Below are 24,426 nucleotides of genomic sequence, written 5' to 3' on the forward strand. Positions count from 1 at the left end.
TCTCTGTCTCTGTCTCTCTCTGTCTGTCTCTCTTTCTCTCTCTCTGTCTCTGTCTCTCTGTCTCTGTCTCTCTCTGTCTCTCTGTCTCTCTCTCTCTGTCTCTCTGTGTGTGTGTCTCTCTCTCTCTGTCTCTCTCTCTCCCTGTCTCTCTCTCCCTCTCTGTCTCTCTCCACTCACTCCCAAGACATTCTGTCCTTCAAACAACTGTAAAATTTATCTTCCTAACACACAACTCTCATCATGTCATTCTCCCTACTCAAGGATTATAAAGGTGCTCCTCTTCTTTTGCTCCTTTAGGATAAAGGACAAATTCAATTCAATTGAAAAGGAGTAAATGAGGAGGCTTGGATAACATTTGAGGAATTCCACAGTGCTTGCAAAAGTTTCCAACTTTTCTCTGATACAAAATCTGATTTTTTTGCTTTGTTTTGTTTTTAATTCATCGTTCTCTCAGGAATACAATATGACTATAACTTATGGAATACCACAGTCTCTGAGCAATACAAATTAGCAATCTATAGGGTAACAAGGAGACACAAAATGGTCTGATAAAGTATAGCACCTTGCACATAAGAAGCAGAATAACAATGTTATCCAAGAGATGTCTAAAAAGAAAAGAAAGTGGGTCTGAATAAAGCATAACAGGGGAACAATCCACAGTGGGTGATAGAGAAGAAGAGCCTGAGATCCATGGTTGAATTCCCTATGGAGGATATCAACAAGAGTCATGCAGGAGGCATGGTTAGTTTATAATTTTCACCAATGGCAAAAATACATTGAGGAGATCCTCTGGAGAATTTAAGTATACAAATACCTATGCTTTGCAGATGTACATATATTAACTGTACACCTAGATTTTAAATACTTTAAGTGTAATGAGATTGTCATTTTTTCATCCTCAATAACAATTATATCCCATAAAAATATCTTGCTTAAATATATTATGTTTTTTTAAGTGACGTAATCTCAGATATCTTTAAACAAGTTTAATACTACATAAAATATATTCTCTTTCCTTTGGATACCATAGATGAATGTAGAAATTAGGTCAGACTACTCAGTAGGAACATCCATCATTTTACCTTGTGGCCTGTGGTTGGGGCTTTGAAATTGTCAAAAGTTTGTGAGATTAAGGTAGACAAAATGACAGCTACCTACAACTCTTGAATGCCATTCAACATCAGGGTACAGGGAATTTACCATACCTAACCTGCTTTGTTGAGATAGTCTGACCCAGGGAAAACAATAATTTGTAAATATAACCCAGGAGTATGTGTCATAAAAATAGAAACATCTAGAATGATTACAACTATTTTAAATGTATTATTTGATGTTCTTTCAGGAAGGAACATGGTAAATATATATATATATATATATATATATATATATATATATATATATGTGTGTGTGTGTGTGTGTGTATATATATATATATATATATATATATATATATAATTTCTAGGACTGAAAGTTCAGATTCCCACATGCAAACCACTTTTCCATTGCCTTGCAACGGGAAACATTTTGAAATATCAAGTGAAAAAAATATATACTTAGTAAAACTTAATTGAATAATGGGTTAGTTCTCTTAGGGGTATTTACTTCTATGTATCAATTATTTAAATAAGAGAGAGAACTGAATAAAGATATTTGAAATGTTATGAAAAAATAATTATCTTTATCTGTTTCTACTGTATTGCTTCAGTCAATAGATTATTTGAACAATGGCCTTAGGTAAAAAAAAAAAAAAAGAGTTTGGTGAATAAAGACCGATAGTTAGTTTAGAATCATGCTTTCAAAAAGACTGGGAAGTGGTACCAGGAATCTTTCCATTGAAAGTTTAATTTCCATTAAAAGTTCAAACCTTTTTGTTCATGGAGGCAGTAAGATATGCTTTCAATTCCAGACTACTACACTTATTACTTGTCTGACTCTACATGAGTTACTTAACTTCTGTCTGCCTCATTTTCTTAAATGATAAAATAGGCATAAAAAGTGTTACCTAAGTCCTAGAGTTGTTTTATAGTTCAAATGAAATATTATTTGTAAATTTACTTAGCATAGTGTCTGGCACATAGTGGGTACTTAATGAATATTCCCTTCTATCTCCTTACCCCCTAAGATAAAATATTACTTTTTGAAGATCATGATCTTCACAAAAATCACTAAATACACAAACCTGTAATGTTGGTGAGGTCTTTTCCAGACTTCCCCAGCTGAGAACCCATACCTGGTCATGTGATTTATCATAATGCAATTTCACAGGGACAGCATCTGTGCTAACTGCCTGTAACAGGAAAAAATATATTGAATTATTTTCAGAATTTAAAAAATAAAGTTAATTTAGTGATATCTGAATCAGGTCTTCAGCAGCCAGATTTTAAGAAATAAAAATAAAATAAGTATCCGATGAGTGAAGTTGTTCTCTGATGGATTTGGATTCATCATACTTTAATCAAACATTCATTCATGTTCACTATTTATATATGTCATAGCTATATGCTCATTCAATAATTAATTAAATTGTGTGCCATACAAGACTTAAGAAACTACAGAAAAAGTGATCAATCAGTCAAATGTTTACTTACTCTTCCTAGGTTTTATTCACATAATGAACACAGGCAATTATTACCATTAAGGTGTTATTTGAGTCACCCTAATTGTGAGCTACTATTTCTACAGGTTAATGCTATCTTTTTTTCATTAAAACTAATTTCCTGGAGCAGTTACTTCAATCGATTTTGTACTTACATAATATAAAACAAAGTGTGTTTGATAGAAACACCTCTCAATCAGGATTAAAAGTATTTATGACAAAGGCAAGGTTGCACACCCTCAGCAGAGTCTCCATTTTTCAATTCATAATTAAAACTTCTCTGTGGGTTAGTTTGAATGATAATTTACAGGAATCAGAAATATTGGGAGAAGTTTCATATTGGATTATATGTTAGAAAAATGGAGTTTGATGTAGAAATATGTTTTTTGTGATTCTTCTCCCAGAGACACATTTTGTTTTGAAAAAAAGACACTTCAGTGCGGTTGCATGGCACACTGAATAGAACACTGGCCCTGGAGTCAGGAGGACCTGAGTTCAAATCTGGCTTCAGACCCTTAACAAAAAAACTAGCTGTGTGACCTTGAGTAAGTCACTTTATCTCAATTGCCCTCTAAAAAAAAGAAAAACATACTTCTTCTTACAGTCCCATCTCAAAATGTATTCTCCTAAATTACCAAGAAAATGCAATAATGAGATTTTTGAGGGATTTTATGTTGCTTTTCATTTTTTGTAGATTATTGGTCATTAAACAAGTAAAAGGAAAGCCACTCCCAAAACAAGGGAAATTAAATAATCTATCCAATTGTTATTTTTTTTAAATCTACCTAATTTTCCCCACTATGCTCAGAATGACTTTGGGACTTAAAATATTTATTCATTTCTATTTTATCATTTAACTTAATTCTATTGTTTCAAAAGATCTGAATTACACAGAAAATAGTTTCCTTGCAGCACAAAGGATAGAAGAAAGAATATGAACATAAAGTCACAAGACTTAAGTTCAAATCTCAGTTCTCCTGTTTACCATCCATTTGATATTCAGGGTTATCTCTGAACATCAATTTTATTTTCTGTAAAATTTCAATCAACAAAAGGCTTCATTTCTCAAATATATAGAGAACTAAGTCAAATTTATAAGGATTCAAGTCATTCGCCACTTGATAAATGGTCAAAGGATATTAATACTTTAATCTGTCTGCATATAATCATATAAAAATTATAGACAAAATAAACCCTCTAAATCACCTGATCAGCGAAATGAAAATTAAAAAAAATAAAATCACACCTATAAGATTGACTAATATCATGGAAAAGGAAAACAATAAATGTTGGAAAAGATGTGGGAAAATTGAGACACTAATGCAATATTGGTGGAGTTGTGAACTGATCCAGTCATTTTGGAGAGACATTTGGAATTATGTCCAGAGGGCTATAAAACAGTGAATACTCTTTGATACCAAAGAGATTAAAAACAAAATAAAAAGGAAAATATTTGTTTTTCTACAAAATATTTACAGAGACTCATTTTGTTGTAACAAAGAACTGTAAATTGAGGGAATGTCCATAAATTGGGGAATGACTGAACAAGTTGCAGTATATGATCATTATGGAATACTACTGTGCTGTAAGAAATGATGGATAGAATAATTTCAGAAAAAAACTAGAAAAACTTGAATCAATGTAAATTGAAAAGCATAACCAGGAGAACATTATATACAGTAACAGTAATATTGTATGATGATCAATTGTGAATGACTTAATTATTCTCAGCATACAATGATGTAAGACATTTCTAAAGGACTCATGATGAAAAATACTATCCACCTTCAGGGAAAGAACTGATGGAGTCTGGATGCAGATTGAAGTATACTCTTTTTCACTTTACTTTTTTGTGTTTATTTTTTTTTTCATTTTCTATGTGTCTTCTTGCACAACACAACTATGGATTATTACACATGTGTAACCTATATCAAATTGTTTACTGTCTCAAGGAGGGGGGACCTAAGAAAGGGAGGGAGAAAATCAATTTTTTAATTAAATGCTAAAATTGTCTTTACATATAATTAGTAAAAAATATTTTTAAAAACAAAATAAAATTTCAATCAGATACAAATTATTGTGTCTATTATGTGCAGAAGATTATGCTAAGCACTGGAAGAAATGCAATTTATTTTTTTTAAACATTTTTTATTTATTTTATTTTTTCTTGGAGGGGGAAAGGTAGTGCAATTGGGGTTAAGTGACTTGCCTGAGGTCACATGGCTAGTAACTGTTAACTGTCTGAACCCAGATTTGAAATCAATTTCTCCTGACTCAAGGGCTGGTGCTCTATTCACTGCACCACCTAGCTGCCCCAGAATGCAATTTAGATACACAGTTCTTGGCCTGAAGAAGCTTATAGTTTTGTAGAGGGATTAGATGGATTAGATATCTAAGTGACAATCCTGGTACTACCTATATTACTGGTTTATTGTGAAAAATACCATGCAAAAATCAATGTACTATATGAGTTGTTATAAATATTATCCTTGATTCTTGTCCCCTATTAATATCTCAACCCTCATCTATGGATACTCTTATTCACAAGTAACTGGAGAAATAATAATCATGTCCTATTAAAACTGAATATGGTAAAATTGTAAATTAACATATTTGGTAACAATAAGTTTCATTTTTTTTCAAAATAGCACACATTAGAACATGATACAAAGGAGACCAAAGGTTTGTACAGGCCTCATTTGCTTCTAGAGAGAAAAGAAAATTTCTCCAAAGCCCAAATTAGTCATCTTGCAAATATTAATTGTCCATTCGCAAAAGATGCTAGGAAAGAATTGCAAATGCTTTTGATTTATAGCCCTGACCCTCACCATTGATTTGTTGGATACTTTTTCAGTGAATGTGTTCGGGCCATTTAATTACCTTAAATCTTACTTTGGAGGGTAAAGAATAGAAGGGTCATACCTGGATTCTCTGTCTGAAAGGGTGGAAAGAAAAGCCACATAAGATCTGACTCTACCTTACAAGTTGATCTTGGTGCCTGACAATCATGAAATGTTGCTGTTTAGTTGTGTCTGGATCCTGCCTTCAATGGCATACTATCTCTGTGTTACCCATTTGGGGTTTTCTTGGAAAAGATACTAGAATGATTTGCCATTTACTCCTAACTCATTTTTACACATGAGAAACTTGAGGCACTCAGAGTTAAGTAACTTCCCCATAGTTATACAGATAGTGTTTAAGGTCATATTTGAACTCAGGTGGCACTCTATCCACTGTGCTACCTAGCTGCCTTATAAATTATCACATCTAGTTCACTCTTTCCCAATGCTACAGAAACAGTAATTTATGGAGCCAACATTTAGAAGTGGGTTTTCTCACTCCACATCTTGTATTCTTTCCATATTACTCATCTTACATACACAGGCACACACACACACACACACACACACAAACACACACAGGACCAGAATGACATCACTGTTAGAGTCAAGTTAGTGTGTTTGTCTGTGACTGATGAGACTGAATACACTACCATGGGTCAGGCACAACCAATCCCTGTGAATATTTGTTGTGGATTCTCTAAATCTGCACTTCTCATGTTTTTTTTTTTTAATCTACTTCAATACTGTTATTAATCATTCATTTTCTTCCTTAACTATTCATTGACTGGTGTAACTCATTGAGCTTCCACAAATTATTGACTGAAAAATACTTTCCTATAGGTGATATTTTTGTTGTTGAAAGAAAAAGCAACCAGGAAAAAAAGTGGCCTCATTTCTTCTGCTAAGAAGCAAATGCAAGTTCTACCTGAGTGCAGCAGAGGCCTCTTGTAGCACCTCAGGAGTGTTCTTAAGTATCATCAGCAGTCTCAGACAGCCATTAGTGCATTATCTTGAGGATCTACATCATTAGTTTAATTTGACTCTCTTAATTAGCGAGCTGGTGTTCTCCTTGACACACTTATAGGCAGGCTGTGCCTAACAATTTCATAACTTCAAGATTGAAACTTGAGATCCATCAGCATCATTGTCACCATCATCACCATATCACCTGGACCTTCATAGAAGTAGATGGTGATATCAGACCATTATCTGGATGATCTTTGACTTTGAGTTATCCTTTTCTTGCATTTTTCATTGGTTTGAATGTAAATGTCAAATATCTCATGGGAAAAACAAATGACATGGAAAATGGATTCAGGAGAGATAATTTTAAAATTATAGAATTACCTGAAAGCCATGGTCCAAAAAATAGCTTAGACATCATCTTTCAAGAAATTATCAAGGAAAACCTCCCTGATGTCCTAGAGTCAGAGGGCAAAATACAAACTGAAAGAATCCACTGATCATCTTCTGAAATAGATACCAAAATGAAAATTCCCAGGAATATTATAACTAAATTCAAGAAATACCAGTTAAATATACCAAGATAAGAAAAAAAAATATATTGCAAATAGAAAGAAAGAAACAATTGAACTATTGTGGACCGACCCATGGTTAGAATTACATGGAATTTAATAGCTTCTAAATTAAAGACTGTGGGCTTGGAATGTGCTATCCTGGAAGACAAAGGACCTAGGATTACATCAAAGAATCACCTAGCCAATGAAACTGAACATAATCCTTCAGGGGGAAAAGGGGATATTCAATAAAATAGAATTCAGTAAAATAGAAGAATTTCAAACATTCCTGATGAAAAGAGGATGATGGGATGATAAAAATGTCTTTAAAAGAGGTTGAGAGGGGTGGCCAGGTGGCTCAGTGAATAAGAACACTGGCTCCAGTGTCAGGATGATCTGGGGATCAAATACGGGCTCCAACACTTAGCACCACACCCAGAAATAACTGGCCATGTAACCTTGAGCAAGTTACTTAACCCTGATTGCTCATAAAAAAAGGTTGAGAAAGATGATTGCACTAGGAGAAGAAGGAAGGGACACATATAATGGGGTGAATTATCTCACATAAAGAGCTATGAAAGATCTATAATAGTGGAGAAAAAGATAGGAGAAGGTATCATTTGGATCTGACCTTAACAGAATTGGGTGAAAAAGGAAATAATATACATATTCAGTTCGGTATAGAAATCTATCTTAAAGAAGGTGGAATGATAGAAAGGAGAGAGGACTGGCAGGGAGAGTAGTCAGAACAAATAAAAAAATAACTGGTGAAAAGTTAAAGGAGAGACAGAGAGAGAGACAGAGACAGAGACAGAGAGAGACAAAGAGAGAGAGAGAGAGAGAGAGAGAGACAGAGAGAGAGAGAGACAGAGAGAGAGAGAGAGACAGAGAGACAGAGAGAGAGAGACAGAGAGAGAGACAGAGAGACAGAGAGAGAGAGACAGAGAGAGACAGACAGACAGACAGACAGACAGACAGACAGAGAGAGACAGAGAGAATTAATAATGGTTGGAAGAAAATACAGTCAGTTATAACTATGAATGTGAATGGGATGAACTCACCCATAAAACAGAAAGATATTGCAGAGAGGAGGAGGAAGCTGAAGACAAAGATGAAGGAGGAGGAGGAGGAGGAGGAAGAGATTGCAATATGTTGTTTAAAAGAAACATACTTGAAGTACAGAAACACTAAGCAAAGGTAAAGGACTGCAGCAGAATCTATTATGCTTCATCTGAATTTAAAAAAAATAAAAGCAGGCTTTGCAATCATGATCTTAGACAAAACAAAAGCAAAAGGAGAAAAAAATAAAGAGATATGGAATGAAACTAAATCTTGCTAAAAGATATCTTAGGCAATGAGATAATATCTATATTAAACATATATGTGACATATTGCATAACATCCAAATTTTTAAAGGAGAAATTAAATGAGTTACAGAAGGAAATAGACAGTAAAACTATACTTATGAGGGACTTCGACTTTCTGCTTTCAGAATTAGACAAATCTAACCAAAAAATAAATCAGAAAGAAGTTTAAGGAGATGAATAATATCTCATTAAAGTTAGATATAATAGACCTCTAGAGAAAAATGAATGGGTTATAAAGAGAAATATACCATTTTCTCAGTGGTTCAAGGCTCCTAAACACACACACACACACACACACACACACACACACTCACACAACTTCACCATATGTTAGAACATTAAATCTTCACACTCAAATACAGAAAGGTGGAAATATTAAATATATCTTTTTACAGATCATAATATAACAAAATAAGATTCAAAAAATGTCAAAGGAAAGATGAATTAGTAATTAAATGAAAACTAAATAAGTTAATATTTTAAAAGAAATTCCAAACACTTTTATTGAAATGTGCTGGAAGCACAGGGGCAAGAAGCACAAATGTATGACCAGGTGAAAAAATCTAATCCTAAAGAAAGAGTAGGTCAAAGAACAAATCATAGAAGCAATGAAAAATTTCACTAAAGGGAATATAAGCAATGAGACAACATACCAAAATTCATGGAATACAACCAAAGAAGTATTTAGGAGAAAATTTATTTCTCTAAAACCTTATATCAAAAACAAAACAAAACAAAACAAAAAAACAAACAAACAAAAAGTTTGGATCATCAAATTGGGTATAGCAGAAAAGACCCAGAAAAACATCAAATTAAAATCCCTAATTAAGCAACAAATTAGAAATCCTGAAAATCAAAGGAGAGAGTAATAAAATTGAAAGAAAGCAAACCACTGAACTAATCAATAGAACTAGGAGCTTGTTTTATTTTTAAAAAGCTAGACAATAGTTAATTTTATTTATTTAAAAAAAAGTTACCAGTAACAAAAATGAAATAGGATGAATGCTGCACCAATTAAGAAGAAAGAAAAGTTTTAGGACCTATTTTGTTTAACTAAATGCCAATAAATCCAATAATTTAAGCAAAATTGGTGAATATTTAAAAAACATATAAATTACCAAGATTAGCAGAAGAGTTAATACAATACCTAAATAACAACATTTTAGAAAAGGAAATTTAACAAGTCCGCAAAGAACTCCCTAAGAAAAAATTCCAGTGTGAAAAGTATTCACAAATGAATTCTACCAAATTTTAAGGAACAAGTAATTCCAATACTATATTAGCCATTTGAGGCAAATAGATGAAGTAGCACAACCAAGTTCCTTTTATGACACAGTTATGGTTGTGATACCTAAACCAGCAAGAGTTAAATCAAAGAAATAACACTATAGATGAATTTCCCTAATGAATATAGATGCATAATAAATAATAAAATATTAGCAAGGAGATTACAGCAATATATGAAGAAGATCATCCACCATGACTGCATGGAATTTATACTAGCAATGCAGGGCTAGTTCAATGTTAGGAAAATTATCAGCATAATGGACCATATCAATAACAAGACCAACAGAAATTTATGATTTTCTCAATAGAAGAAAGTTTTTTTTTATAAAATAAAAAAAAATTCCTATCAAAAACACTAAAGAGCATGAGGAACATTCCTTAAAATGATAAGCAGTATCTATTTCAAACCAGGGTGCAATCATTATCTATAATGGGTTTAACTTAGAAGCTTTACCAATAAGATCAGGGATGAAGTAAGGATGACCATTATCAGCACTATTACTCAATATTGCACTAAAAAGTTAACTATATCAATAAGAAAAAAATAAAAAGAAATTGAAGCAATAAGAATAGGTAATGAAGAAATGAAACTATCCCATTATGCAAATGATATTATGGTATATATAGAGAAGCCTAAAGAATCATCTAAATTAGTTGAAAAAAATTACCAATTTTAGCAAAGTGCAATTCATAAAATAAAATCACATATATTATCAAGAGATCTATATATTTACAACAAAATCCAGCAGCAAGAGAAAATAATCAAAAGAGAGAGATTTCATTTAAAATAATTGTGCACAATATAAAATCCTTGAGAGACTACCTGCTAAGACAAACACAATAAGTATATGAACATGAATACAAAACTTTTCTCACGCAAATACAGGCAGATCCAAACAACTGGAAACTTATTAATTGTTTATGGAGGAGGCCGAGCAAATATAATAAAATGACAATTCTATATGAATTAATTTGCTTACTCAGTGACATGCTAATCAAATTATTTTATAGAGTTAGAAAAAAATGAGAATTAAATTCATATGGAAGGGAAAAAAAGTCAAGATAAGAAGGGAATTAATGATAAAAATAAATGTGAAGGAAGATGACCTAGGCATATGTAAGGGTTATGGGATTTAAAGATCTCCCAGGCCCCATGGACATGCTGACATAGCAGAGCAAGAGAAAGTGAAAAGCCGAGCTAACGGTCCTGCGGTTGGCAGTTGGCGGCGGTTGCCCTTTTTTTTTTTTTTGAGTTAGGACCCCTGCTGAGCACTGCCAGCAGCCAGAGCTGCTGGGAGCAGGACTTTCTACTAAGGACTCCTGCTGAGGACTGCCAGGGGCCGGAGCTGCTGGGAGCGTGCTTCCCGGATGCTGGGTGGTTGCTGTGAGTGGGGAGAGGAGGACCTTTGCCTGAGGTAGCCTGTTCTGTTTTGAGGGCTTGAAAATGTGGGTGCTTTCTACTTTATCTACCTGTGCCAATGTCATAACTACTCTGATGGCTTTCACTTTCTGGTTTTGGGACTCAGTCTTTTGGTATCTTAATAAATTTTCTAGTTTATTTCCCCAAATGGCAAACCTGACGTATTTTGTGATGGATAATTATATCAGCATATTTGTAATCTCTATAGGCATTGTGAATATGGCATTGCTGATACACCATACCAGATCTCAAACTCTATTATAATGTAGTAATCATCAAAACAATCTGGTGGTGGTTAAGAAATAAAATGGTGGATTAGGGTAATGGATTTTGTTCACAATACACAACACTAAATAACTGTAGCAACTTAGTGTTTGATAACTTCAAAGACCATCACTTTTGGGGTAAAAGAACTCATTATTTGATAAAAACTGCTGGGGATACTGGAAAACAGTATGTCAGACACTAGATGAACATCTTACACTGTCTATCTAAATAAGGTCAATATGTGTATATGGTTTAGATATAAAGAGTGATACCATAAATAAATCTGGCAAACAAGGACTAATTTCCCTCTCAGACTTATGGGAGAAGGTAAGGATTTATGATTAAAAGAGAGAGAAATAATTGCAAGACATAAAATGGTTAACTTTGATTACATTAAATTCTAGCAAGAGAGTGAGAACTCACCTGAACTTGTCTGTAATTTCTGGCAGTAACTTTTAAAAAGTGACTCAATGGATTTTAGAGTGACAGAATCCATTGGGAGATGGAGCATGGCAGATTTCCAGTCCAGGATAATGTATTCGTGGGACTGGGTAGGGGTAGTGCTAACCACACAGTATGGTGTGTTCACAGGGTTGCACCAGTACATATACAAAACCAGACCACACCAGAGCCAGATAAAGCCCTGGCAAGCAGATTCACCCACCACAGGGGCAATTTTAGGATCTGTCTGAGCTGGGTAAGAGATAAGGACAGGGTCCACCTGGAGTTATCAATCCACAGCCTGGATGTTTAAAAATCACCTGCTTAAATTTCTTGGAGCCAAGATGGTGGAATAAACCCTACCTGCTCTAATCCCCCACTCTGACCCTGAAAACACAGAGAATATTGGCACAGGGTAAAATCAAGAAATAGGGGGACCAATGGTAGGCTTGGGAGTCTTAGAGGAAGAATGTTACTGAGGCTGTGTTGAGAATGAAGTGAAGGGCAGGAGGTGTCCCAGCAGGCCTCATCATTTGATTAGCTGGAGATCCTGAAGTCAAGAGGGGAGGAGCCAGCAAGTACTAACAGCAAAAGTTCAAGTGTGACTTAGCACAATCAGGAATCTGCAGACACCACCATGGACCTGACACCAGTTGACAAGCCTGCCTGAGCTCTATTCCAGAGGCACAGATGAGGACATTTAAAGAGGCCAGACCACCCCTCCCTGACACCTTACTCTGTGAGCCTCAGGGTAACCTAGGAGAAACATCTAAAGTCCGGGTGTTGGTCTCAATCTAGACACTTAGAAGCCACAGCATGCAATGTCAATGGCCAGGCTTCTAGTTCCTAGCTTAAGAAGCATGGGTCAGAGCCCTGTGTCCCCTATAGGCAGAAATCCACTTTAAAAGTCAAGAAATATGCAATCACAATAGGAAAGAAAGAACATAGAAAAACAAAAATGATTGAATTCTATTATTGTGAGCAAGAAGAACCAAATTCAGAGTATAGCATTGACTCCATATTCACACCTGAGACCACAGAAAGAAATATGAACTGGAATCAAGCCAAAAAAGCAATCTTGGAATAGTACAAAAGGGATTTTAAAAGCAAAATTAGCAAGGCAGAACATAAACTGACCCATTCTTTTAAAATTACAATTGTCAAAATGTGGGGAAAATCTCACTGAAGAAAACAAATTCTAAAAATGTAAATTTGCAAATTTGGAAGGGAGATTCAAAATCTAACTGGAAAAAATAAATTCCTAAAAATGAAATATGAACATAAGGAAAAGGAATTTCAAAAATTAACTGAGGAAAATAATTTGCTAAAAATTAGAATCAGTCAAAAGAACCTAATAACTCTAGGAGGCATCAAGAATCAATAACACAAAACCAAAACTTTAAAAAATTAGAAGAAAACATAAAAGAACTCACTGGAAAAACAAATAACCTGGAGAACAGATTCCAGAGAGATAACATCAAAATGATTAGTCTGGCAGAAAGCCATCACACACACACACACACACACACACACACACACACACACACACACACAGCCCTGGACAACATCTTATAATAACTTATCCACTAAAACTGCTCTAAAGTCCTAGAAACAGAGAGTAAAAGAGTTATCAATTGAATCTACCAAACACCTCCTGAAAGAGATTCAGATTTATCAGGTCAAGGAGAAAATACTGCAAGCAGCCAGAAAGAAACAAATCAAATATCACAGAACTTCAGTCAGGATGAAGAATTGAAATATGATATTTCATGAGGCAAAAGAGCTTGCCTGGACTCCCACCAAGGATCAACTATCCAGCAAATTGGAGTATAATCTTTCAGGCAAAAAGATGGTCATTCAATGATATAGGGGACTTCTAGACCTTCCTGATGAAAAAGCCAGAGCTCAATGGAAAATTTGATTTCCAAATGCAAGACTCAAGAGAGACCTAAAAAGGTAAACAGGGAAAACACACACACACACAATACAAGTCCAATTGATAAATGCTCAAAGGATAAGAACAGGCAGTTTTCAGAGGAAGAATTTAAAGATATCTATAAGCATATTGAAAATGCTCTAAATAACTAGTGATTAGAAAAATACAAATCAAAACAACTCTGAGGTACCACATCTCACCAGTCAGATTGCCTAAGATGACAAAACAGGAAAATGATAAATGTTGGAGAGGATGTGGAGAAATGGGAACATTAATGCATTGTTGGTGGAGTTGTGAACTGATTCAGCCATTCTGGAGAGTAATTTGGAACTATGCCCAAAGGGAAATAAAAATGTGCAAACACTTTGACCCAGCAAAACCACTTTTAGGGTTGTAACATAAAGAGATCATACAAGTGGGAGGAGGAGCCATATGTATATATATATATATATATATATATATATATATGTATGTATATATATACATATATATTTTATAGTAGATCTTTTTGTGGTGGCAAAGAAGTGGAAATCAAGGGGATGCCCATCAATCCGTGAATGGCTAAACAAGTTGTGATATATGGATGTAATGGAACACTATTGTGCTATAAGAAATGAGGAGCAGACATACTTCATAATTACCTGGAGAGACTTATATAGATTGATGCTTAATGAGGAGAGCAGGACCTGGAGAACTTTGTACACAATTACTTATAGACCATATGTGTGATGACTCACTTTGATAGACTGGGTTTCTCTGAGCAATAGAAGGTTGTCAGACAACTACAAAAGACTCATGATGGAAAGGAATATCTACACCCAGCAAAAGAACCACAGAGTCTGAATGCAGATTGAAGCAAACCACTTGCTCTATCTCCTTTGTCTTTTGTTTTGTTCATTCTTTCTCATTCACTCCATGGGTTATAACCCCTATTTACAACTTGACTAATAGTTAATGTGAAGGTATTTGCAGAATCTACATCTGATTGCATGCTGCCATAGTGGGGAGGGGAAGAAGAGGAAGGGGGAGAAAATTTGGAACTCAAGGGATTGTGGAGCTGAAGGTTGTAAACCAAAAGTATATAAATAAATTTTTTTTAAAAATTTAAAATGTTTTACATAAAGAAGGCTAATGCATACAAGAATAGAAGGAAAACATAAGCCTGGTGGGGAGGGGGATTACAGAAAGTGTCTCTTAAAAAGGGCTCAGATCTCTAATATATAGATAACCAAATCAAATTTATAAGAATACAAGTCATTCACCAATTGATAGATGATTAAAGTATATATGAACATGCATTTTTTCAGGGAAATAAATACATGAAAAATAATATGAAAAATCACTATTAATTAGAGAAATACAGATTAAAACAACTTTGAAGTACCACTTTACACAGATAAGATTGTCTAATATGATATAAGAAGCAAAATGATAAATCTTGGAGAGAATGTGGGAAACCTGGGAGACTAATGCATTGTTTACAAAATTGTGAACTGATCCAACCATTCTGTAGATCAATTTGGAATTACGCCCAAAGCACTATAAAACCATTCATACTCTGATTCAGCAATACCACTAGTAGGTCTGCATCCCAAAGAGATATTTTTTTTAAATGGAAAAGAACCTTTCTGTATAAAAAATATTTCTAGCAATTCTTTTTGCTGCAGCAAAGAATTGGAAATTGAGGGGAAGTTCGTTAATTGGGGAATTATTGTGGAATTCCTGAACAAGTATATGAATATAATGGAATGACACTATACTATAAGAAATGACAACCAGGATTATTTAAGGAGATGAAAATAGAAAGATTTAAAATGAACTAATAGAAGATGAAGTGAGGAAAAGCTGTAGAATGTTGTATTCAGAAACAGCAATATGTTATGAAAAAGAAATGTGAAGAACTTAAGTAATTCCAGGACTCATGATGAAAAATGCTATCCACATCTGGGGGCAGGGAGGAGGGAGAACAAAATGAACAAAGAACGAACAAAGAAAGGGAAAAAAATCTAATGGAGTATGAATACAGAAAGAAAGGTATGATTTTTCACTTTATTTTATTCATTATTTGTTTTCTTTCACAACCTGACTATTTATGGGAATATGTTTTTCATGACTGCCTGTGTTTAACCTATATCAAATTGCTAATTGTCTCAGGAAGGAGTAGAAGAAAAAGGAGGGTGTAAAAGACACTATGGAACTTATTTTAGGTGAATGTTCCAAATTGTTTTTACATATAATTGGAAAGAAATTAGACATGCAATCTTTATGTTTTTTAAATCCTCTTTATGAAGACTTTCCTGAATTACCTAATCAGTAATGCAATTTAATTATAAACCTTATATAAAACTTTGTTTCCTTCATATATATATATATAATACACACACAAATATATATATCATATATTAGCATGTGTTTTAGTTAATTGTGATTGTGAGTTTTCCTCCTAATAAACTGTAGACTCAATGAAACCAAAAGCCATTTTAACACCACTTTTCTTTTTCCTCAGTCCCTAGTATAGGACTCTGAACACTGTAAAATAGTTTTGTTGAATGAGTGAAATAATGATTACATGCTTTCAGACTTTTATACCAACAGGTAAATTTTACTGTTCCATATATATTATACTTCAAAAGAATGACTTTTCACTTACTCAGATAGGACATTTGCTTAACACAGAACCTAGTATGTGGTAAATATTATAGCTATATCTAGTCTAAAATAATCCATATGTTTATTTGTGTATAACTGAATTGAATTATTTTACCCCACAGGATAGAGAAAGGAGGCATCAAGAAAACAGAAACAGACTAACATTGAAATGACATTGAAAGTTGTTTCCCTTTCTGGAAAGCAAGATGCAAAAACAAATAAAATTAAAATGACTTGTATTTTTTTTGGAGGGTAATTGTAGTTAAGCATCTTGCCCAAGGTTGCACAGCTAGTAAGTGTAAAGTGTCTGAAGCCATATTTGAACTCAGGTCTTTCTGACTCCAGGGTTGGTGCAGTATCCATTGCACCACCTAGCCAACCAAATGATTTGTCTTTTTGAATAGCATCAAGAACACAGCCTAGTTTATGTTATATATATTTGTAATGGGTAAAAACCAATTACATCCCATTATTTTTTCTTCAATGCTGAAATACCATGGAACAAGAATTAAAAAAAATGGATGGCAGAAGTTATGCAGGAATGAAGTTTGACTTTTAAGAAGATGGAAATTCAGGGAAGCAGGGGTTCTGGAATAATGATGGTGAAACAATGATGTGGCAATTAAGGAGCAATGGTGAATATGGAGATCACTCTAGACAAGAGAACCAGAAACTCATCAGAGATTTATAAGATCATATGATTAGAACTAAAAGTCAGCAAGCATGTAGTCCACCCCCCTCATTTTACAGATGATGTAGTAGAATCTAAATGAGTCAAGCCACTAAAGATTATTGTAAGATTAAAAAGTGTGAATGAGATGAGACAAGTGGAAGGAAATATAGTTGTGGTTAGCATAGAATTTTCAAGTTGTGGATGGATATTGGAAGAGGAAAAATTCTGAGTGATGTTCATGGATTAGCTACTACAATGGTAGGAAGTTTGCTGGAGATTGGAAAAAGTTTGAAGTTGATAATATTAAGTCATTAAGTGGTCAAGATATTTGGAAGTCATCAATGTATATCGTGAATATGAATAAAACATATTGTGGAAACAAATTTTGCAAGAAGAATGCTGATTTTCAGCATAAGGGCAGGCAGTATGGAAAAGTGGAGATTTTAAAATATAGACATATTAGAGTTTCATTCATGAGACTGGTTCTAAAATAAATTAACGTCTTTGATGAAGAAATAAATGTCTTTAAATATATGACTGTTTCTAAAAATAATTCTCCAACTAATAATATTAGTTTAAGAATTAACACTTTTTTTGTAAATATAATTAATGATTTTGATTCCATGATGTCTATGATGGAATGTCAGCAAAAGTCTTGACTAAATTAACAATGCTGTAGATTTTATTTTTTTTTCAAATTTTTCTCACTTAAATGGTATTTCATTTTTCCTCATTAAATGTAAAGATAGTTTTGAACATTCATATTTATAAGATTTTGACTTTCAATTTTTTTCTCACTCACTCCCCTGTAACCTCCCCAAGAAAATATGCAATCGGATATAGGTTATGTATGCATAATTCTATTAGATATATTTCCACATTAGTCATGCTGTGAAGGAAGAATTAGAAGAAAAGAGAAAAACCATGAACAAGAAAAAAAAGAGAGAGAAAATGGTATATTGTGATCTTCATTCAGACTCCACAATTCTTTCTCTGGATGTGGATAGCATTTTCCCTCATGATTCTTAGATCATTACATTAATGAGAGGAGGTAAGTCTATCAAAGCTGCTCATGACTCAAGACATCAGTTTATGTCTTTAAAGGTTTTTCTGAAATCTACCTGCTCATCGTATCTTATAAAACAATAGTATTCCATTACAATAAAAGCTTAGCTACTTAATACTGATTGGCTTTTTATTTCTTTCTGAACATTTTGTTGGTAATTTTCAAAAAATATTCAAATTTTCATAATTTCAAATATTAAACAAGCTATACATATGTATATTTAAAAAAATAATGGTTAGATCCTGGTTTTTTTGGTGCCTAATGCTTGAAACTTTATTTTAGTTAATAATCACATCCTCAAATAATTTTTCATTAGAGTATCAATAAAACATCTATTTTAAGGTAGCATTAAAGTACAGAAATTAGCGATCTATAAAAATATCTAGTGGTATATGCAAATTTTGTGTAATGATTTTATCTTATTTAAAATTTGTCCTTTTAAATGAATCAATAAATCAAAAATAGGTTTAGTTAGAGCAGGTTTCACAGTGCCTCGTGAAAATTATATTTTCAAATATAATTTCAAGGATGAGGATTTTCTTTTTTGCTACCTCTTATTCCTTGTTGATATTAGTTACTAGAATGCATAATTTTATCTTTGTGATTATAATAGAAGCAGATACACATTTCACTCTCCAACATTCTCTATTAATTTGAAAATTGAACTCATTTTGCCGCAATTGGCAGTCACATGGATAACAAGGTATCTGACTTTGTTTCAATTTTTAGACTCTAGAAGGTAATACATACATATATACACACATATGTATAATATATTCATATATCCAATATATTATATAATATAAATACATTTAATACATGCATAAATATGCAAATATAATATATATCCATGTGTGTATACATACTAACGAAAATGCTTTGAAACAGTTTAAATAATTCAGCTGTTGTTTAAATATAGGTTGAATTTCCACTTGTTGGCAAGAAAATAAACAAAACAAAATAACAAACTATTAACAATTCCTAAAATTAATGTTTGTGACTGGTTCACCTTTGTGGCCACTGAAAAGAAACAAAGCCACCCCTTATTGGTCAAATGACAACATTTTGAAAGACTAAACGATGTATGCTGAAATACATTATAGTCTTCCATATTTATGCCAAATTTAAAATTCGTAAGTGTATGATTATCTACGTATGGGATCGTTAGAGAGTGTTAATTGTTTTAAATGTGAAATCATAAGTATTTTTGAAGAATGATTATAAATCCTAGTGTTGGGTGAGACTCAGGTTTTACTCCCTATACTTATTAACTGTGATAAAGGCAGACGAGCCTCTAAGGTTAAAAGTTGTAGAATAAGTGACAATCAGATTTCATATTCTTTTATAGTTTCTTCACTGGGAGTTCACTATATCAAGTAAATGAGTCCAATTCCCATTTTTAACCCTCCTCCCCCAAAATTGTCAAAGAATGTTTGTTAGTGGAATGAAGTCGGAATCAAAGGAGATAATATATCAAAAAAGAAGTACAGGGAGAGATTTCAGAGGTTATCTTTTCCTATTCCCTCATTTTACTGACTCAGAGACACAGAGAGGCTCAGTATCTTGTCCTAATGTACTGCCAAGCAAAGGTAACTTCCAGGGCTCAGAATACCAACACAGCAGCTCTCCATTTTATTCAGTGACAAATTTAGTATAGAGAAAATCAAAATACATCATTCACCAAGTGTAATTCAATAATTTCCAAGTACTACACCACCCCCTGGACAGTAGATTCATTTAGTCAATCACAAAGTCCCTCTTGTCAAATGGAGATTAGTTTCCAATCATAAATAAAGTACATTCATTTGGTCAGTCAAAGAGCACAAAAAAGTCAAAAGTTTCCCATCCCTGCATAACAACTGAATTGCAATTATCATCAGTTAATGCCAGTAGAGAGCAGAAAGGCCATCTATCTCTGAGCTACTAAAAGTTTAAGATATCATCATAGCAAAAATAGTAACAAAATTCATTTGAAAGAATAAACGGTCGAGATTATCAAGGGAATTAAAGGAAAGAAATGCTTGGGAATGTGGACTATCTATACCAGATTTCAATCTATATTATAAAGAAGCAATCATCAAAACTACTTGGTAGTGGCTGAAGAATAGAGGGGTGGATCAATGGAATAGATTAGGCACACAAGATTCAGAAGTCAATGACTACAGTAATCTATTGTTTGATAAACCTCAAGACCCCAGTTTTGGGGATAAGAACTCACTATTTGACAAAAACTTCTGGGAAAACTGGAATATAGTATGGAAGAAAATGGGCATAGATCATTATCTAACACTATACACCAAAATCAAGTCTAAATGGTGAATGATCTAGGTATAAAGGTTGATACAGTAAGCAGTCTCAGGAAAACAAGGAATAGTTTACCTGTCAGATTTGTAGAGGGGGAAAGATGTTATGATTAAATAGGAATTAGAAAACATTATCAAATGTAAAATGGATAATTTTGATTACATGAAATTGAAAAGCTAATGTACAAAGTAAATGTAATCAAGATTAAGAGGGAGATCTAAAATTGGGAAAGAATTTTAACAACCTATGTCACTGACAAAGGAGTTATTTCTAAAATATATAGAGAATTGAGCCAAATTTATAAGAATACAAGTCATTCCCCAATTGATAAAACGTCAAAGGATATGAACAGGCAATTTTCAGAGAAAGAAATTAAAGATATCTATAAGCACATGAAGAAATGCTCTAAATCACTACTCATTAGAGAAATGCAAATCAAGACAACTCTCAGGTATCACATCTCACCAGTCAGATAGGCTAAGATGACAAAACAAGAAAATGACCAATGCTGGAAAGATGTGGGCAAATTGGAACACTAATGCATTACTGGTGGAGTTGTGAACTGATACAGCCTTTCTGTAGAGCAATCTGGAATTATGCCCAAATGGCTATAAATACTTTCATATTCTTTGCCCCAGGAATACCACAAAGAGATAATAGAAGTGGGAGGAAGACCCATATGTACAAAAATGTTTATAGCAGCTCTTTATGTGTTGGCAAATAATTGGAAATTAATGGGGTGCCCATCAATTGGGGAATGGCTGGACAATTTGTGGTGTATGAATGTTATGGAATACTATTGTGCTATAAGAAATGAGGAGCAGATGGAATTCATGTTTACCTGGAAAGGCTTATATGAAGTGATGCTGTGTGAGAGAAGTGGAAACAGGAGAAATTTGTATACAATTACAGACACAACATATGTGTGATGACTTACTCTTCTCAGCAATGCAGTGATATAAGTCAATCCCAAAAGACTCATGATGGAGAGAAATGTGTGCATCCAGAGAAAGAGCTAGAAAGAACTGAGTTTATATCCAGATGGAAGCAAAATACCTGATCTTTTACCTTTTCTTGTTTGATTTTATGTCCTCTTTACCATTTTTCATTATGTCTGATACAATCCATCTTTATAACCTGACTAATGTATAATGTGAAAGTATTTACAGATCCTATACTTGAATGTATGCTGCCATGTGGGGGGAGTGGAGGGAGGGGAACAAAAGTTGAAACTCAAGGAATTGTGGAATTGAATCTTGTAAAGTAAAAGTAAACAAACAACATAATAAAAAAGAAAGATATCATCATAGCATTTAATACCCAAAGCTTTTCTTCATCTAGACCCAAGGCAAGTTCTCAGCAATCTCTGTTCCTGGAAAGACAAAGCTTTACAAGGCCAGAAGATACATTTTCATTGTCCTCATTAATTCACTCTCTGCCTGCAGAACAGTCTTAAGACCCCTGAAAACATCAGCAAGAGCCTCTTCCAGGTTTCTGTAAACATACAACAAGAAAGTCTTTCTTCATGGCTTCTGAACCAACAGCAATGTTCCAGGACCTCTGCAACAATAGCACTGTCCTTCATCAGTGGACAGATCTGGGAAAACAACATTAAGGCAGACAGACAAAATACTGGCATCACGGCCATATCTCCTCAGTCCTTGGCAGCTTCAGGTGGCAGCTCTCAAAAGTCCTAGGCACCTCGAACCGGCCGTCAAAAATCTTCTCTCTCTCTCTATGTCCACTATGCCACTTCCAAAAATTCTTCTGCCTATCTTCCTCTGCTTTTGCCTCTCTAAATCCATGGCACCAGCTCCTCCCAATTCAGCCCTCTCTCTCTCTCTCTCTCTTTTTTTTTTACATCAACAAGTCCATCCCACAAGTGGTATTCACAAGCTCTGGCTTTTAACACAGCCCAAAAACCAATCCAATATAGGGGGATCTTTAAATTCCATTACTATTGCATTGAAGTCATATACACCCTGGCCCCCCTGATTCCCAAGCCTTAAATCTCCAAACCATCCTGAAAACATCTGCCATACCCTCCTTCCTAATGTGCCGGTATGCTTAAAAACCTTCAGTGTTTCCCCTACGGCCTGTTTGTACTTTATTTTCAGAGAGGACTGATGACATGATAGGGTGATTTCTTGACTTACTTGTGAATTGCATTTAAGTAAGGCAGAATAGCACAAAGTTGTCAGCCTCACTCCTCTTTCAGAGTCATTGAAGTTCAATGGTAAGAAAAAAGTTAAGATGGTTGGTGATGGCCAGGAATGTAGCAGATGACCTTTATGCCTTCAATATCTGACCATGCTCTAAGTGTTCCATGGCCTTTGCTTCAGCTACATTAATGGTCTTTTGAACAAATCGTTCTCATGTGCCAATTTCCCCACAGGAAGTCTTTACATGGTTGGAGTAGACATGTACTACTTCACATGGTTGGATTAGCTCACTGATGGGTTTAGGCCTGTCTGTTACCCTCAGACAGGTTTAGGTCTTCTCCTCAGATAGTTTTACCAGGATGTGGTCACTGTACATGCTAAAAGTTCAAAAACAATCTTCTTACATTAGAATTCAACAGCTAAACTGTCAGTTATAATGCTTATAGTTCCTTCAGACTATGGTTTAAAGATCAAGTGAAATTGGCTTATATCTATTTTAAAAATCTATTCTGTTCCTAATACCTAGAAGAATAAGATGAAAATAGCAATAAATGTTTGTTGAATTAAATTGAATTCAGGGCTTATGATGATACTAAATTTACTAAAGAAACCTAAGGACTGAGGTATTTCTACTATTTGTTTGAGATCTTTCCCTCCTTCCTCCCACTCCTCACCCTAAATATAAGTTTCATGTGAACAGAGTAGCCCCACCTGATCCTACTCCCCAGCCCCAACCCCCTGCCTCATTATATATTTTTTCTTTTTTTCTCAATTGAATAGGTATAAAAAAGTTACTTCATAAAACTGTGTTGATAAGAAACTTGTGAAAATAAGAATTCAATCTGCTTGCTTTCTTAAAAGTAATTTATGAAAAATGAAAATATTAAGCAATATTTTTTCTCAAATTAAATTAGTTCTTTCCTTTTAAGCTGGGTAGAGTAGAATAGAGAGATGGAAGACACTTCAATGTGTTCCCAGAAATATAACACATGGTCAGAAATGTGACATCACTGATTTTAGTGCTGGTAATCAGTAAAGAAACTTGTCATAGAGGGCAGAGCAAAGATGGCAGAGTAAAATAGGAACTCCCCTTGGTTCCATCTCCAACAACCTTTAATACCTAGGAAATATGACTCTAAACAATTTTTAGAGGTACAGAACCCACAAAGTGACAGAGAGAAAAAAATCTGCTGAAGACAGCCTGACAGTGTGACAGGAAGGTCTATATCACCAGAATGGTAGCTGAGCATAGTCCCATGTGAGCTTCACACTCCTGGCCCTGGGGCACCTTGACCAGCAGCACAGACTGGTCAGAGCAGACTTCAGGAGAGTGAATCACTAGCAGCTATGGTGTTTTCCAGACATCTCAACCCATAAATGCCAGAGAGAATGTAAAAGGGCTGTTGGGAACTCTGTTGGAACTGAGTGACAGAAGAACACAGCCTATCCCCTGCCCCCAGGGCAAGAGTTGAAGGATCTGTGGTGGCTATAGATGCTTCCCCAGGGCTCCTGGCCTGCAGATTGTAGGGGAACCAAGCAACCATTCAGAGAGTAATTGCTCTTGTTTTGAACAGCTTGGATCTGGATCAGAGTTTTTGGTGTTAGTCTTGGGATGTGTGATAGTGTTCCAGAGCTTGTGGTATCTGTAGAGAGGGTGTCCTCTTCAGACCTTTCACAACATTTGTGAAAATGCCAGCACCAAAAATGAAAATGTAGCTCTCTCCACTCTGGAAGCAGAGTTCTACCATGGCAGAGTTCAGAAGTCAAGTAATTGGTTAGCAAGATTAGACCATAGAATCCTTTTTTGGGGGACGAAAAGGATAAAAACATGGACCCAGAAGATGGAAACAAAGTCAAAACTCCTTCATCAAAAGCTTGCAAGAAAATTATGAACTGGT

At 34.3% G+C, this 24,426-nt stretch overlaps 1 protein-coding gene across 1 annotated transcript in view; it reads right to left on the bottom strand.

Moving 5' to 3' along the window:
• The window catches only part of FSTL5 (follistatin like 5), a 1,185,743-nt gene that overhangs the window by 87,505 nt on the left and 1,073,812 nt on the right, over positions 1-24,426 (bottom strand). The window contains exon 13 of the mRNA XM_069097493.1: positions 2,180-2,287. Coding sequence (XP_068953594.1) covers positions 2,180-2,287 — 108 coding nt within the window. The remainder of the gene's footprint in view (positions 1-2,179; positions 2,288-24,426) is intronic.

This window comes from Petaurus breviceps, unplaced genomic scaffold, assembly GCF_028583685.1.
Source record: "Petaurus breviceps papuanus isolate PSGF00001 unplaced genomic scaffold, PetGlider_PUasm1.0 126, whole genome shotgun sequence".
In the NCBI taxonomy this organism is placed as follows: Eukaryota; Metazoa; Chordata; class Mammalia; order Diprotodontia; family Petauridae; genus Petaurus; species Petaurus breviceps.